This window comes from Cyclopterus lumpus, chromosome 7, assembly GCF_009769545.1.
Source record: "Cyclopterus lumpus isolate fCycLum1 chromosome 7, fCycLum1.pri, whole genome shotgun sequence".
Taxonomy (NCBI): domain Eukaryota; kingdom Metazoa; phylum Chordata; class Actinopteri; order Perciformes; family Cyclopteridae; genus Cyclopterus; species Cyclopterus lumpus.
This window is the reverse complement of record NC_046972.1, coordinates 19,086,329-19,104,321: the sequence shown is the minus strand read 5'-3', so window position 1 is coordinate 19,104,321 and position 17,993 is coordinate 19,086,329. Positions and strand designations below refer to the sequence as shown.

Here is a 17,993-nt window from a genome sequence, read left to right as displayed (position 1 = left end):
TGATCAGTGGTTCCCAAACCACCCATAAAAGGGTTCCGATAAATATAAAATAGATAAAATCAATAATTGTGGGGGTCGTCAGACACCTGAGCTAATCAAAACATACGTTTTTCAGATGTTGCCGTTTTTTTTCTTGAAAAATACCTCTTCAGCCTCCACGAAGACCAAAAGTTGATATGACTTTCTTTAAATGGATCAGAGGATGGAAACTTCTGATCAACCTGATGCGTTGTGGATATTTAATGTAGTGTACCTGCAACTAACAACAGCTGATGTTGACTAAATCCAGTATTTATATAAATTTGACCAAAAACCTCAATAATGTGGGGACATTTTAGGGTTTGATTTTTGGTGCTTTAAGAGATACTTGCACATACATCGTTGAACAAAACAGTGCTTTGGGCAACATGTTAAAAAGCTCACAGTGACCACGCTTATGCTGTTTAACAGGTTTGTTCACCAAGTTCTCCATCTTACTTTAGTGTGTATGTATTTCAACCGTTGCTGATTAGTACGAAACAGAAAGTACAGTTGAGGTTGATGTGAATTTCCATTTTGACCAGGATGAAAAGTCAGAATCATCAAAGTCAGGAGTATCAATCCTCAGCTGAACATACATATCTGTACAAAATGTCAAGTCAATAGTCCCAACAGTTTTTTAGATATTTCAGACTGGACCAAAATGGTGGACCAACATTTACATCCATAGAGCAATGCCGTAAAAAATAATTATCAATGAGAGTATTGTGATTCATGGCCAGACAGGCAAAGGAATAATAAAAAAAGAAATCTCAGATATATCACTCAAAAAGTCAAATATTATTTAAAACTTAACTTAAATTTAAGTCCCTTCACAATATCTTATCTCATGATAAAATATCATAAATAGCTCAGTTCCAAAGACAATGGTATATTTTTCTTAGTCATTGACGTAGAGGGAATGGTGTGTAGATCATGAAGACCCACACAATGACTAACACTCCTACACCTTAGCAATGACCACCTTTCTGCAGTAAGCTGTTGTTACTATTTTACACTTGCTAAATTGTATTGTTCAAATATATTAGGTGAAAAAAAAGAACACAAAAGACTGCCGACAGTTTCAGTAGTTTATTCTGAATGTGCATCAAATAATTTATATGAATCTGCAACCAGCAGGAACTGAGTACACACACACACACACACACACACACGCACGCACACACACACACACACACAGATTAGTACAAACACGTACTTCAAAAACACACTTGTCTTTTGTGACAATCAATTGGATATGCCCAGTCTGATACGGAGTTCAATGTCATGCACATGGTCTTAAATGCAAACAGGCAATTGCAGAATTGAAAGCAAACAAGGCGGTTTTACAACACTTGATTACACTGCTTGAGTAACAGTTACATAAATAGTGAACTAGATCTATGCCAGCGGGACCGTCAACGCGATACAAAGTGTTGGACCGGTTTTCTCTGGAAGATTACGTTGTAGCCTTTTTTTCGTGAATTCAGTTATATCCGTACAAGTCAGAGAGGTAAGCCATGACACATGCATGGGCGTAGTGCTCTTTGTTAAAAAACTATTTTGCAGCTGTAGGAGTACTGACACACACATACACATAGATACATCCAACCCCTCCCCCCACACGCACTGCACTCCCTTGTATGTTGAAAACATCCCTACCACCTACACAGCATGGTATTCTATCCGATGGCACTTGACTTATCGTTAAACGTTTAATGCAGCCCGTTACGCTCCAGTGAAAATCGACAGACTCGTTATTGGACGGTTAAGGGTCGGCAGGGCCATTTCTATGGATGGAAGCAATGTATTGGTGGACCGGTCACTTTTGCTCCCGCCTCCAGATGATGACCATGCCGGTGGAATCGGCAGATGCCAGTAAACTCTCGTCACAGTTGAAGCTGACGTCCAGCACTGGTCCCCCGTGACCCTGCAACTTGTTCACGATCGCCTTGGTGTTGCGTTCGACGTCGAAGAAGTAGACGCAGGCATCCTCGCTGCCGGTCACTGTGCGGGAGGGGAAAATGGGGAAGAGAAATTACAAGGACAGCAAGATAAATGATGGATGGCTTAGACATTTTGGAATGAAAATGGTGTCTCAATAGTTTACACCGCTTCTAAACAATATCAAGAGATGGTATTAAAATCACTTTTATGCACAATACAGCCTTTGAGGCCCGGATACAAACCGACATCCAAGCACTAGCGGAGGCCGACTTTGCCTCCCATCGCCTGTGTCTCGGCCAAAAGGTTGCACTTGAACACGCGGCAAAGACTAAAGCCAACTAGCATGTCCACTCTGTGTGAGAGGAAATGACTCTCCGTACCAGCAGGTAGTGGTATCATTCAAAAAGGGAAACCTGAAGATCCAGGAATGTGGATATACAAGCCGTTCATACATACATGGTGGGGCTCTCTTAACTTTTATAGTTTCCTGGCTCACTTCCATTTGTTCCTCCTATTCGTTGAAGCTGAACAGCCAATCAGCAAGTTCTCTCAATGACGGGCGACGTCGCGATTCAACACCAAGAGTCAAAAGCTAGCGCCACAAACACTCGCCAACGGCAGGGCTTTTCCTTTTCTAGCAGGAGAAGCAGCTCAACCATCTTGAGACGCAGATATGAGGCAACTTCTGTCAGTTCACACCCTTTTTTGAAATAAAGTAAGCAATCGTGTTGCAAAACCTCAGTGGCTGTTGTAACAGTGAAATAACAACACATCCCTAACTGAAGACTCAATTTTGACGAGTGAGATGCTTCTGTTGATGGGAGACAAACACCTGATAATTTAAACACTGACGAGCCTTGAATGAAATCAACTGTTGATTGTTAGGAAATAATAAAAAGTGAGGAAAGTCAAATAAGGTGAAGCTCTGAAGTAGAGTAGTGTCACATCTCACTTCTGCAAACAATATGCTGAAAACGTTTGAACAAATTACTATACAAATTAAATTAACTTCTAGAACCTTTTGGTAGATGAGCGCTTTACAAAGCCAATCACATTAACTTAAACATACATTCAAGCCAACAACACAGTAGGTTACTTACTTTGCTGAAGAGGTTGCCATTTTGGTTTTTATTGTTATCCCAAAACAGCAGTATGTTTCTTTTTTTTTTTTCACCCTCTATAACCTGCCATTGCTATTCAGGTTGCATTTACTATTCAAATATCACAGTACATAGAGACGTCTTACCCACACAGGCCCCCTGTCTGAAAGACATGAGGGGGCAGAAGATGCTATGAACATGCTGGGAACCATGCTGGATGGGGAAGCTCCTCTTCAGCTGTAGTGTACCATCGTTGTCCACCACCCTGCCAATGCAAAGGTGGGATAAGTGATCAGATTCAACGTAACAATGGAAATACTTCTTCACATACAAGCTACACTAATGAAGATGGCTTTTAAATTATAATCTCAGCAAAGACAAAACCGCCTCTTCTCAAACAGAGACGTGCCCTTACAGACTGACCTGTACAGGAGCAGCTTATTGACACAGGCGTTGATCAGCAGCGAGGGGTCTCTGGCCTCTCGGCTAATCCAGGACCGAGCAGATATGCTGCAGATGGAGCTGCCTTCACTCACCACCAGACGCTTGGCTTTGGTCAGCTTCCCTGGAGGGGGGAGGGGGAGGGGCAAGCAGACCGGCAGAGATGCATCAACCCTCTCAACCAGAGATAACATTTAGTGTGAGATTCCAAATCTAATTTTAATTTGTGATTCAGTCACTGCCAAATGTTTGCCAAATGGAAATGTTGGGAGTGTACCTGTGGCCATGTCAAAGAGGAAGGAGAAAATGCTCCCCCTGTCATCCCCAGCCCAAAGGATTCTCCCTGGAGCATCAAAGGACAGGGACAGCACGCGGCCTGTCAGCTTACTGGAGCCCCCCTTCACCTTCTTCCCAGTGGAGATGTTCACTACCTGCAGGTGGTGCTTGCTGTTTCCCACCTGCAACACAGAACTGGGTGTGAGGATCTTCATTTTTCCAGCAATGGTGCGCTGATAAACTGACTGGCACTTGCTTGTTGTTGGTACCGACTGTTGTTTAAAAACAAATATCAATCTCACTCACGTTCCATTTAATAAACAGTAAATGGACACGGCTGTGCAGAACTTTGCTTTCATTTTACAATCTGCTCATCAATTCAACTATTTGCCATCTAAAAGCCAAGTATAAACTAAATTATTTTAAGACATTTACCACTTGCTTTGGCAACAAAAGATGGCATTCAACTCTCAAATTTGAATCAATGTCTGCACGGTGTAAATATGCATGCAGTTATTGGGATGGGATGAAAGGTTCCTATTGAGGTTTTGCCTTTACATGCTTTTATTGTTTTGTGAATATATTTTACTCACAGAAATGAGGCAGTGTCTATAGTAAAATAATATGCATGTTGTTTTCATAATTTTACAGCATGTTATGTACCTTGAGGAGCAAATAAAAGCTGCAAAGGTCACCGTCATTGGTTGTGTGTTGGTTGATGGGTACATCAAGACCCGAGCAGAGCACATTTATTCAATTTTTCCAAAATTCTGAACAACTCGTGTGATAAAATTGGTCTGTGCCTCAAATACCAAGAACACCGTCAAACGTGGCTTAGTGGGGACAGAGACATGGCAAGAGAGGCATTTATAATGTTTTTCAGGTTTAAATTCATCTAAATTCAGACATTTGAAATGTCAAACAAGTGAGTCACCGTCACCGTCTTACCACACAACTATGCGTCTTGTTTCAAGACTGTTAGGTAGATGATTATGCAGTTCTGGAATTAATTCTAGAATTTTACTTTTTAGAAGGAATTCTGAATCATCACTGATTTACTTAGATATCAATATCAAAGTATCACCACTGTTATTGAACTCAAACCTAGAAACAGCCATTGACTTTTGTGTTTGAGTTAACAAAACTAACATCAGCAGGATTTTACAAACGTCTTATCAGGACCGCATTGTTGCTACCATAAAAGTAGGAAATTATTCAAAGATTCCTTTAAAATATTAGAAGTATAATACTGTAACACATACATTGTGAATCTTCCAAGGTTTTAAGTTAAGGACACAAAGAAATATAGGATGAACAAGTATATTAGTTTATTAAAAAACTACAATACACACAGCCAATTAGACAGGGATCTATTATTTCTCTAGTCCTGCATTAAGCGTTATTTAATATCATTACCCATAACAGAGTACAAAATCAAGTTGTTGTGGTACTAGGGAATACGTAATAGAGAAGACATGAATGATGAATGATAACATGTCTTAAATGGGACTCACCACGGTAAGGTTGTTGTTCATGGGCTGGAAAGTGCAGCAGAGCAACTCGCTGGATTCTGGATCTCTGACCTCTCGGATGCACCGACCATCCTCCGTGTTCCAGATACGCAGAGTCCCATCTAGTGATGTCGACACAATGATGTCATTACTCAAAGACCAAGCAAAGTCCGTGACGGGACCCCCGTGACCTTTCAGGATCACCTTCACACTGGGAGGAGATGGGGACAATGTCATGATGGAGAGGCTGCCATCCAGGGAGCAGCAAGCAAGGAGGTGCTTGTCATCATTAGCAAATTGCAGCCGTGGAACTAAAAGAACAAGGAGAAGAAGATTGAGTGAAATAAATGTGGAAGCTTAACGTGATCAAATGGATTATCATAAATTAAAAACTACTTACCAGCAGAGTCTACATGTTGGTCAAATATGTGGTGCATGCCAGCAAAAGCATAATTTTCACTCAAAGTTGTGTCCCCTGCCATGGCACGACTGGCCTCTGCCACTGAGGTGGGCACCAGACTGCCCGGAGGCCTGCGGACAGAAATAAAAAAAACACCATGTAAGCATATAGTCAATAAAACACACCTCAAAACCCTTGCCTAAAGCTGACTACTCAATATACGAGATCTGATCATTACCCAGTGCAACCAAAACAGAAGTGCTCAAATGAGAAATAAATCAAAGCGAATTCAATTGCTCAAGGCGATGAGCCAAGAGGTTGAATGAAAGTTGAGCATCTCTGTGTGGCGCTCTTTTAGGTACCTCTCATCATAAACGGCTCTGTTCATCTGGGCCTGTAGTTGGTAGGATCCTCTGCTGACGGACCGGCGGTGACCACGAGCCCCTTGGGCACGGGAGTCCTCCTCGAAGTCCTGCCCGAGAGGAATGGAAGAGAAATAATAAATAAAATAATGGTCAATAATACTTGAAAGCGTATTAAAATTACCATGCACTTTTGAGTTAATGATATTGCCAATATAAATGGGCAATGCCAGCCATTTCAACCAAGCTGCTCAGCTTAATATGTATGGGCAACCAAAGTGTTGCTTGGCTATGCTGCTGATTAATGAAGACGAAGGTTTAAGGATCCTATATGTTCATTCCAACTCTCCGATATTTTTATGTCTAATCTTTCAAATTTGTACAGACACCCCCCTTCTATGCTTTCTCTTCTACATTTCCTGCCCTTTCTGTTTCTTTGGGTCTGACCTCCATGCGGTCCAGTGTGGTGCGGGAGCTGCGCACACTGCTGGCCCTGAAGCTGCTCTGCTCGGACAGGGGCCCGTAGCGCAGGGCCAGCAGCTGACTGCGCAGCCTCAGGTACTGCCTGCGCAGCCCCGGCTCAAAGCCACACTTGGCGTTCTCTCTGAGCAGCTGGCTGCGTCGGCGGATGTACTGAGTTCGGAACTGTGGGAACGTAGGCGTGCGGTAAGCATTGTACCTGGGCAGGGAAAGAAGTGACACAGCACACACAATAACTCACAAGTGATCCATAAGCAATTACACGTCTGAATAGCTTCTTCATCAGTTTAGACTATTAAAAGCCTGCAGTATGGGGAGTCTCACCTTGCGTCCACTGCCAAAACCTGCTGCCAAACTGCTGCCATTCCACAAGCACTCTGGGTCGAGAGGAATCCACTGCTAGGGCAGATTCCTGTCGGAATACACAACACATGTTGTTAGCAAATTGAACTAAATAACACTCATGTCACTGTATGCAAATGTAGCTTAGCTAGCGTGAGTGTTACATTCACAGAAGTGAAACATCACCCACCCAACCACAGCGTTGAATCAGGTGATGGTGCAGAATCTAAAAAGGCACCACATCAATCGATATTGAGCTCTGTTTTGCTACGTGAGTTTGACACCAGGAAATAATTGCTGGAATGTGAAGTGAACTGAAATGTGTCACGTGGAGCTAAAGAATGAATGGGTTGGGACATTTCAACGCGAGGATAGGAAGTAGCACCAAATGCACAGCTAACGACGCCAAGCTAACTAACGTCAGCTAGCAAGTTAGCCACAACATCACGTGCTATTTACTCGTATACCAAATCGGTTTCCAGCTCATTCTTCCGTGTAGCTAGATAGTATGCCAGCGAGCAGCTTTATGTACAGTGGAAGGCACTGAGTTGTCACAATACAGCACGGAAACACCGAGAAATACGCGTGAAAACGGCTCACCTTCCTTAGCTTTTCTCCATCGCTGCGTTCACTGTCAAGTCACATGACACAGTGTAACCACGCCCACTTACTGATGTGGCGCTCGCGCTGGAGCTCTGTGGATCCGGGTGTTGCGCCGCATTTCCATTGATGTATTGTTTGATCCGATGTGGTGAAGTGATCACAGTTAATGAAAATGTCAATAGAAATAGACACAGTTAGTTTTACAACAGCGTGGTTCCATAGGGTTGTCATGTAACGTTCTTAACACTGATAACAACACTGGTAGGCTGACTTCTGACATTAGCATATTAAGAGTGGTGCCTCGAGGGAAAACGGGCTGAGTGTGGAAAATAATGAATGAGTTATTAACAGTAATATTTTTTTTTTTAAATATTAGAAACCACGGTGCATGAATAGTTAGTAAAAGGCCTGCATTCAAAATGTTAGTATAGGTATGGAAGTATTAGCATCAATATATACTTAAAGTAGAAGTATCATTATTCATTCAGGTGTAATGATGTTGTAAATGGACATCTTAATCTCTAATAACAATTTACATATTCCTACACTACTACTATTAATAATAAAAACTAATGTATTTTTGTATTACTAATCTGTATCTGCAAAGTAATTTACAAAAATGTGTAAATAAATGGAGTGTAGTAACAGTACAACATGGGCTTTCAAAGTGTACTGGATTAGAAGTATAAAGTAGCATGGAAATATTCAAGAAAAGTATAAGTATCTCAACATTTTACATAAGTACAGTACTTGAGTAAATGTTCTTCCCCCACGGAAAAGTCCACACAATTAAGAATGAAAAGGAAGGCAAATATGAGCCTCACTTAATGATCCCTGCTATTATCCTCCACTCCTACAGTGCTGACAATACTGAAGACTAATTTAGTGTAACCACGTGTAACAACAATCTTAATCCTCTATCCAGTGCATAATGTGGCTGATCAACATTTTTTAAAAAAAGAAAAAGATCCATGGCCTAGTAGACCTTTTTTTGAAAAGATAAAATCTTGCCGGTAACATGACAATAGGTGAACTCACTGTTCCAATGGGTTCACAATGGCAGTATGACAAGGTCAGCTCTGAGGTTTCGCCTGGCTCAGCAAAGACCTGCAGAGCTGTGGGCCATGCTACTCAGCTGACGGGGCTCTTTGCTTGTTCGTGGTGCTCTTTCTCGAAGGGGCCCCAGTGACGGAGCCATTCACTAGCGCGGGCCATAAATGACCGAGTTGAACACCACATTAAGCACTGCATTCTCAGGAATCAGAACTGACTGGAGCACTGCCAAAATGCCAGGAACAAAAGGTACGCAATGTGAAACAAAAATGTATGTCTAAAAAATGTTTGTTGTTTAATTTATCTAAATAGCAGAGCTGCATGTTCAATGTATGTTAATAGCCTCTTAGCTAACTCTGGCGCATTTACAGAATTTTTTTTTATTAATGTGCACTTTTTTCTTATCAAATACACCAAAGTAAAAATTACATATAAGATTAGATGACTAATTAAAAAATAAATGAATGGCAAAAGTCTGACATACATCCTTTTCCATTATTTTCAGGTAATAAGTCGGACAAGAAGTCAGCTACCAAGGTAGGAAATTCATTAATCTACGTATACACTCAATTTCTTCTCAATCTGTAGTTCTGTGTTGTTTCACTTGATATGTATATGTGTTGTCTCACTTGATATCTATGTTTGCCTTCATTTCACAGCAACCTCAGAGTCCTAAAGAGCAGCCGAAGAAAGATGATCAGAAAGGAGATGATAACAAGAAGCAAGGAGGTAAGCATGTATGCGATGCTACACATGTTGTCTGCATGATATTTCAACCCATGTGAATCAAACCTGCGCACTTTACGAATTCCAATAAACAAAACGGAAAATATATATACGCTTTTAGTGGTTGGGACACAACAAGATATTATTTCCTATATTTCTGGCACACAGTGTGGAAATGACATGCTGTTATTGCCGTGTCCCCAGTGAAGGTATCTGTCTGTTTCATTCCCTCGCAGGACAGCCGAAGGGAGAGAAGCAATAACTTCCAGGCGTTTGTGAAGATGGCTTTGGAGACCCTGCTGGGGTCCTGCCGTCGTAAACATGGCAGCCTCCGGGGCAGACAGGGCTGAGTGCACATCTCGCTTCGCAGACTGGGCTGTTGTGCGGCCTTCCAATACCGCATCTGCTCACCTCTCACAGAGAAAGAAAGTGAAGCCGATCTCCATCCATCACCATCTGTTGTTCAACCTGTCCCTCTCACCCTTTCCAAGTTCTTTCTGCCCCCTTCTCCACACGGGCTGATTGGATGCTCAGAAATAGACTCCAGGTTAAACCGGACCATTGCTTTGAGCAAAAAAAAACAAAAAAACATTTTGTTTTCACCTTCGCAATCCTTCCCAGAACTCACCTTCATACCAGGATCGACTGTCTAACAGTCTATACTTTCTTCTTGTAAATAATAACAATGCAAATAAACAACTATTTCTTACAGCACTCCACGTTTCATGGCTTCTGTGTGTACCCGATATTCTAACACGTCATATCTTCGACAGTGAATTAAACAGACAGCAATCCAGGTTTGATGTAAAATTTTATAAAAATATCACAGATGCATCAGTGCCTTCACATTTACAGGGAGAAAAGTTAAGTAAATATCAGAATTATATTTAATACACTGCATTTGTCGGATTGAGTGGTATTAGGTCTGAAGAGACTGAGCACTTGTTCTCAGGCATGAACAAACATTCAGGCTCTCATCTAAAACACAACGTCTTAGTCATGATAAAATGCTTTTGATGCCTAGATTTCAGAAAGATAGACAGACAAGGAACACAATCTGATACAGACGCTTTGATTCTTCCATAAAGTAATCATCAATTACTTAAATGCCCCATTTAAAGCAGCGGTGTGATAAAGATCTGTACTTAAGGATTAATATTCAATATAGTGTACTGTATCATTTCATCCACTATGAAATTAGAAAAGAAGTTAAAACATTTTCCCCTTACGGTCACAAGTGTGAAATACTCTAAACCTTTATTTTTAATACTGGGGAGGGAAAGAGTGTCTCCAAATGTCCACATATACTGATAAGCTCTTTTCTAAGCAAAGGAATTGTGAAAGGAAATAATACTCAAATCTAAATACAAACACCATTATGACATTTCACCACAAAAATGTGTTCATAGATTACAGATTCATTTTCTTTATCTAAAATTCACAAAAGGTAAAATCATTCAACATTGCAAGTGCTGCCTCATAATCATAGCCTGTGCTCTTTTCATCCAAATGAAAACTCTTACACACAAGAAAGTCTGGAGTATTCTGTATTTTTCTAAATGCCAACAAATCCCATTAAAAGACTCGATCCATAAATGTATTTATTCTAACGAGTGTCGTCTAAGCCAACAAATGCACTATTTACTCTTGTTTTGAGAAACATCTGCTAACATCTACTGCACACGGGTATTTTAGAAAACCATTCAGCCTTTTTTAACATTTAAATATAGAATGGGCTTCGGGCCGAGTGCCAGAGACTCTTGTGTTTTGTTTTCCTTTTCACGGGATTTGTTGAAAATAAGACCACCGCAGAAGACACAGCAGCCTTATCTTTAAACCTATAAATACGACTGTAAAACACTTGAGGTGAAACCACATCTGGAGGACGTCTGCCGCAGTCGACGCTGAAACCTAGATAATGGGCTCTATCGTGTGTCCACAGAAAGGAGCAGCCGATCTCAAAGTGAGACGTCGGTAACCGCTGTCACAACATGAGGGCCTGGCAACTGCGGCTCAGATATAAAGGTTGCTCTACGGAGAAAAGGCGGGGGGTGGGGGGGAGGGGTGGGGGGGGGGCTATCATTTCATGGATATCAAAAACTAGTCCCCAGCAGGTTAGATTATTAGATTACCCAGCCAACAGTGTGACCGTGTTGGTTTATTGTTGCACGCGGGTTGATTCTGTTCTCTTCGGTCTGATGCAGAATAAAGTCACAGTGCAGAGATGGAGAACCAACCTCACAGCTCTCATTATTGCTTCACACTTTCTCTGTCTCTCATTATTAGAGAATGAGGCGGTACAATATCCAGCATCCAAATGTGACCCAGTGGCTTGTCCAGCTCAGCTCGGACCACTTCTGGATGGTATGATGGGTGATATCATCCTGTGGGCGGCAGAACATACTCCGTAAGCGCTTAAAGGGATAAAATATTATTAAACATAATAATTAAAAAAATATATATAAATACATATATGGGATTCAAAATGTATTTCTTCTTACTTTCTAAACAAAATGTACAGAAATGTATACATCAAAACAACTATGTGACAGTTCACTTCCCTCCTTTGAACTATAAATACTGCAGCTGTGGTTACATTCCTATATAGGAGTTCACATGTCCTCACATTTTATGAGTACAGGGTGTATACATATGGTCGCATACCTTCCTCTCAACAGGTTGTGCCCTTACCTCATCCTCCTCCATGTAGTCCACACTGGAGTTGAACACAGAGCCCAGGTACGTCAGGTGGAGTATCGCCAAAGCGCTGAACGCGATGTTAATCACATACACCCACAGCTCCTGTGGGGGGAGAAACGATGCATCACGTAAGAACAAAAGGGCTCAAATCAATGTTTCAGACACGCTTATCTTTTTCGTTGCCATATGTGTGGGTTTTTCCTCTTGAAGGCCCGGAAAACGTATTCTCTCAACCGGCTTCTTACACGATGAAGCGGATTAGTCACGTGAAAAATAATAACTTATGTTACCAGCCGTTAACTTTGTGAACAGTCGTTAGCAAAGAATATTTAATGTTATGGAGAAATTATTTAAAACCACATGTTCAGGGCCTTTAATGTATTCATTGCCAGGAACAATGTGAACGGTCAGCACTATGTTGCAGTCCATGCAGGCTGCTCTTGACGTGTGCAACCATTATAATATGAGGAATTCTAGCTGGGCGCCTTGCCATACAACTCCTAAAATGTATCAACTAACAGAACTGTGTTTTTACTGCCACAGTTGAGTTTTTTTCTGGCATTAAAATCTGATGTACACGCTACTTTCGTAATACATTAGGTACATCATTTTAATGATTAGACTATTTCTTATGTTTTCTAATATGATTTGCCTGGCGAGGAAGTTCAATTATATTCTTATAATAGGCAAAATCAAAGGGAAAAATGACAAGGGGCGTAATTTCATATTTTTAAGTATATGCAGAGTAAAAATAGAGAACACATTTTTTCCTGACAGCTAACTAGGCCAGAGGATCTACGAGGTAGGCCCCCTTTGAGCACCTCCTGCTCTGAGCGGAAGTGCCAGCAATGCCGGCGCAATGGCCATTTGCACAGATAAAATAGTTGGAAGAAAACCAGGGTTTGTCCAAAAGATGTAGAAAACACCACGGGGCTGTGATTGCAAGAGGAAATATAAATCTCTATTTGTGCAGCATGAAGCATTAATTAAACATGTTTAAAAAAACTATATAATAATAATCTGTGAAAACCTACAATTAACTGGTCTATAACTAAACAAAAGTAAAAAATAATAAACATCCAACAAATGAGTGAAAGATATGCAACTGTTAAAATTGACGTGACACTTGCTGAATAATTTCAATGGTAGCCAAACCATTAAAAGTAAAAATTGTGGTCTCTATTGACCACAGCGTGGCTATTTTAAAAAGGTAAAGCTTGGAACCTCGACCGAGGTGGTACCAAGAATAGATTGGTTGATGGAAATGCAAAAATAACCATTCGTGGTATGTACTGAACTGGACTGCTTGCTGGAAACGCAGCTTTAAAATGACCCCCTTTCTTTGAAAAGGAGGAGAAAGGAAAATTTTACCTTTTTGTTCTGGTGAGTGCAGTTTGGCTGACATCTCTTTGACAGGATACAGGCATTAAAAATGGCTGCAAGCCTCTTCCGCAACACTGAAGCACAAAACAAGACCAACGCATTAAAATAAAGCCAGAGGAAGAGAAGTTCCTTTTTAGCCATAAGAGGTAAGTTACGAGCACTGCAGTGAGCAGAAACAGTGTGCAACAGCGGGGGCAATTAACCATTACTGCAAAGCTAAGCACCTTCTCTAAATGGAAAGGTCCTAATGTGGAAAGGAGACACCATTAGTCAGACTCTCACCGTGCTCAATGTACGTGATGAACCCCAGAGACATAAGTACTGCACCCAGATGAAAGCTCAAACCCTGCCAGACACAAGAGACACAATCTAAACAATCAACGTGTAGAAAAGAGACACACAACGGCAGCCTACCGAGCATGAGGTGTAACGTTATTTGCTTATGTGAGATGTACCACGTGGTACTCACGTGCAGAAAAGCGCTGGCTGTATACGTCACCATGATGGCGGAGAACGTCCCAAATTTGAGAGCACTCTTAAAAACATCTGTGAGACAAGAGGCATCAGCGTGCTTGAGAGTGTCTGTTTAATTGAGCCATTACCATATAGTTTATAATGAGAACAAAAAAAAACAACAAAAAAAAACACAGCTGCTGCCATCAAGCAATCACCGCTAACATTTCAACTCACAGGTGTGCAGAAAGCGAGACATGGGCAGATTCCACGATGTTACCACCTCCACCATCGACCGGGGGAATTCTATATTCAGTGGCTCGGATACAGTCATATCCCTACAGAACAAATGGTTAAAAAAAAAAGGGGGGCTGTTTTTAAATGTGAATTAAGACAAACACACTTTACGTCAATACTGCACATGCAATTCTGACCATTTGAGGTTTTCTTTCTCCTCTGTGAAGCCTGCTCCCGCCAGAGTGGTGGTGGTCTCACTCAAGTAACCAACAAAATAGTTGCTGAAGTGGAAAGACATTGTGTTCTCATACGCCAGCAACCACCTGACACGATGACATCAAAAGAGGGAGAAACAGACAGATATTACGTGCCAATTACCGATCAGAAGCTATTAAATCATTACTCGGAAACAAAAATACATACTTTGCCGGTGTACCTCTGAGGAGCAACATAATAAAGAGAGAAGGTGGAGCAGTTAATGTTAGATATTAAATGCATTTGTTATATTGACTTGCCATTTGATGAACTAGTGAAACTGGTAAATGAAAGGGTGAGACGGTTGTGCTGGTGCATATGTAAAAATGTGTATATGTGCATGCACAGAGAGGAGGTTATGATGTGGATACATGCGTGCAGGTAAAGGTGTAGCACATTTAGTAAACAGAAAATAAGCATGCATTAAAAGGATAGTTCTGATGCTTTGAAGTGTGGTTGTACTTATCCATCGTCAGTGTATTACAGACAGTAGATGACCCCGAGCTTAGAGAAGCAGACAGGAGTTAGTGCATGGAAGAACACTATTGCTGTGGACGGAGGCAGCAGCTAAATGTATTTTAGCCCCCTAAAATAAAGGCCTACCAAACAAACTCTGTCTAAGTGTGTGGTATATTTAGTACATTTTCGAATGTTTACATTGCCATGAGATAGCTAGAGAGTCTTATATTGTTCAATGGGGACCTGAAACCATTGTCTATGACTGTTAAATAAAAAAAGAACTCTAATTTTACCTCGCAGAACACGGGAGTGTAACTTTGGTTATTTTGAATGCACCAAAATCACACACTAACACAAAAAAATGTAAATTAATGTTTTGCTTCCATGGAGTTTTGGGGCTTTTTTTTAGAGCATATAAATACGGATACAACGGCTTCAGTTCCCCGTTGGAAACGGGTGTAAGTGGTGAAAATATTCTAAATATAGAGTACACTTAAAATTATATTAACTTTTTGGTGGGCTTCTCTTTTAGGGGGGTAAAATAGCAGCCGCAGTACATTGCTTTGCTTCCGTGCAATAACTCCTGTGTGCATCTCCAAGCGGGCAGACCGTCGTCTACTGAAGGTAAAACACTTCTAACTATCTCTTTAAAAAAAGTACAAAATATGTGAAGGGCATGCCATCCAATGTTGAGTATCAGAACCACTGGGGTGAATTCATTACCTGATCTTCCTCCTCTTTTTGCTGTAAACAAAGCAGGTAATAGAGGAAAATCAATAACCCATCAGCAACCGAAGCCAGAGATTAAACAGGGATTTGGATGTGTTCATCGCTATGTTCCACTCACCCTCGCAGTAGCTTGTCTCCATAGACCGGTATGAAATAAGGGAAGAGGTAAGGTGCCACGCAGTTGGAAATAACAAGGCAGACCTGGCTCTTCACCCAGCTAACAGTCACTTTTAACAACCATGACAAGCTCTGAGGAGAAGAATGAACCAAAGATGTGAACAGTCTGCGGCCCGCCTCGGCATAAATCTTTTAAATAATCCTCACCCCCACCCTCTTCCATTCTTAAGAGATGCCGTATCACACTCACCAGTTTACGTCCTTCTAAAGCTTCTTTGTAGCTGTTGAAGCTGATCCAGGGACCAAAGATGACAGTCCCCACAAAGTAAATATAGCCCATGAACTCGATGGGTGACGGTACGCTGGTCACGACACCTCTGTCCAGATCGAAGGCCAGAGAGATGGCTTTCATGGCAACCACCATCTGTGAACCTGGACACCAGTGACGGCAGTTAAATAGTTTGACTAGATTCCAACATAAGACCATTATCAATGCTGGATATGAAACTATGATCACATGCGTTGCTTTCATCTATCAGAAATGTGTCAAACGTTGCTGCCTACAGACAACACTACCTCTCATCTTGTGCCAGTTGGTGGTGTCTGTCATGTGCAGCTCTCTAATAAAATCAGATAAGAATAGCGTCAGTTTTAACGCAGGTTTAGCCTCAAATTAAACTTATTAAACTTATTTTTTTTTCTCACAGTGTTCACTTCAAACAAAGACTTGATGTGTGCTGCTGAGCTGTCAGGTATCAGAGGAGGACTCGCTTACCCCAGCAGCAGATAGATGAGCACAGTGATGGAGAGGAAGGTGCCTCGGATGGTAGAGTGGCGGCACAGGAAGAGGAAGAGGTAGCAGAGAAGGCTGAGAAGGACCACCCAGATCATATGAAGCTCAAAGAACAGGTAGAGAGTGTAGAAGCCTCCTGCTACTGTGCCCAGGTGTTTCACAAAAGAAGGGAGGCCTGATGAAGCAAGATAAAGAAATATACGACAGCGGAGGTGATTATGGTGATGCAAGTTATACTGTGTGAAGGCAGAATAGTGAATTATCTCTGATATGGCACCAAATCACCAGACTCTCACCCAACATCCAGAGAAGCCGACACAGCAGGCAGATAACCAGCAGCTGCCACACTTGCTCCAGGCCCTGCTGAGCTGTCGGCAGCAGGCAGCCATGAGCAAGCTCTTGGAAAAACTTCTGTCGGCTGAACGCTCCCATCACTAGACCTAAAACGCAGAGGGAAGCCATTTAAAATATACATATATATATATATATATATATATATATATATATATATATATATACATATTTACAGCAAATACATGTCCTCCTGCAACTGCACTAAAGCACACATATGCAACTTGCAGTCGAGCCCACTAAACCATTCGCTCACTGTGAACAGACACAAACCAACCACAAACTTCATATCCCAGCATGCACCTCGCCTCGCCACAAATCTGTGCAAATCCGTGTATTAGATGTGAAAGTTTTAATGATGAGAACAACAACAACATACCTGAACGCTGTTTCCTGGCATCTCCTATATATTAATTATCATGTACAATGATCTCGTAACAAACGCATCCCGCCGTGAGAAAGAAACCTTCAACAGCCCCCGAAGCACAACGACATGCAGAATTATTCAGCTTGTACTGGCGAATTGGAGACTTATTGACAGGGCTCAGTACCGGATAGTATCCACATGCTACCAATGCATGCTCTCTCTGCAATGCAGTCACATCGTGTGAATCACAGCTGCATTCCTACAACCTCTGCATCGAGCAGGCAGAGCATCACTAGCTTGTAAAGACCGCTAACCCCCGCTTCACCTCGCCGGCGGGTTCCACAGCGATGCTACCGACGGACGTGGGAACCGCTCACTGGACGCCGCGGGCATGTCAGTGTGTTTCGCAGGGGGTCAACTTACCCTTTCGGAGCAGCAGCTGGAGGTTACTCCTTATGTCCCGTCCCGCGTGCGCGCGTGTGTGCGTGTACGCGTTTATAGTGTGTGTGTGTGTGTGTGTGTGTGTGCTATCGCTGTGTATTAAACACACTCGCTCCAGATTATGCTTATCTGGATGACTCCCATTGTCACAGCATCAGCACCACTTGCCTGTCGTCTAGGCAGCCAGTCGGAGACCTATCGACCAATCGGCTGCTTAGGTCCGGGATCGCCAGCCAAATCATTCCGGTCGTTCGTCTTAAGTGACAGGCGACGCGGCCAATCAGAACCATCGCCCACCATTACCCGGTGCCGTTCGACCAATGGGATGTGTACAGCGTGCAGATTGACCGCAAACACGCATCTGGGTCGTGGATGAGGTCCGAAAGGTTTTGGAAGGATGAACTATAGGCATTACTAATCAAATCAATACACACTTAACCTACTTTGTC

General features: G+C 42.0%; 2 protein-coding genes across 2 annotated transcripts; both read right to left on the bottom strand.

Moving 5' to 3' along the window:
* Positions 1 to 1,503: 1,503 nt before the first annotated feature.
* Positions 1,504 to 7,585, bottom strand: wdr13 (WD repeat domain 13). The gene is made up of 10 exons (XM_034537635.1): positions 7,478 to 7,585; positions 6,860 to 6,947; positions 6,503 to 6,734; positions 6,056 to 6,165; positions 5,694 to 5,824; positions 5,297 to 5,604; positions 3,784 to 3,964; positions 3,489 to 3,630; positions 3,212 to 3,330; positions 1,504 to 2,025 (listed from the first exon to the last, which is right to left on the bottom strand). The coding sequence occupies exons 2-10, from the start codon at positions 6,898 to 6,900 to the stop codon at positions 1,841 to 1,843; spliced, it is 1,449 nt and encodes a 482-aa protein (XP_034393526.1). The 5' UTR covers positions 6,901 to 6,947; positions 7,478 to 7,585; the 3' UTR covers positions 1,504 to 1,840.
* A 3,794-nt stretch (positions 7,586 to 11,379) lies between these two features.
* On the bottom strand, positions 11,380 to 17,620 carry LOC117733641 (protein-serine O-palmitoleoyltransferase porcupine-like). Its single transcript, XM_034537427.1, has 14 exons — positions 17,527 to 17,620; positions 16,682 to 16,825; positions 16,368 to 16,560; positions 16,169 to 16,212; positions 15,843 to 16,024; positions 15,594 to 15,724; positions 15,470 to 15,490; positions 14,230 to 14,355; positions 14,033 to 14,133; positions 13,812 to 13,888; positions 13,625 to 13,688; positions 13,331 to 13,416; positions 11,951 to 12,061; positions 11,380 to 11,643 (listed from the first exon to the last, which is right to left on the bottom strand). The coding sequence occupies exons 2-14, from the start codon at positions 16,815 to 16,817 to the stop codon at positions 11,542 to 11,544; spliced, it is 1,374 nt and encodes a 457-aa protein (XP_034393318.1). The 5' UTR covers positions 16,818 to 16,825; positions 17,527 to 17,620; the 3' UTR covers positions 11,380 to 11,541.
* Between the last annotated feature and the right edge of the window lie 373 nt (positions 17,621 to 17,993).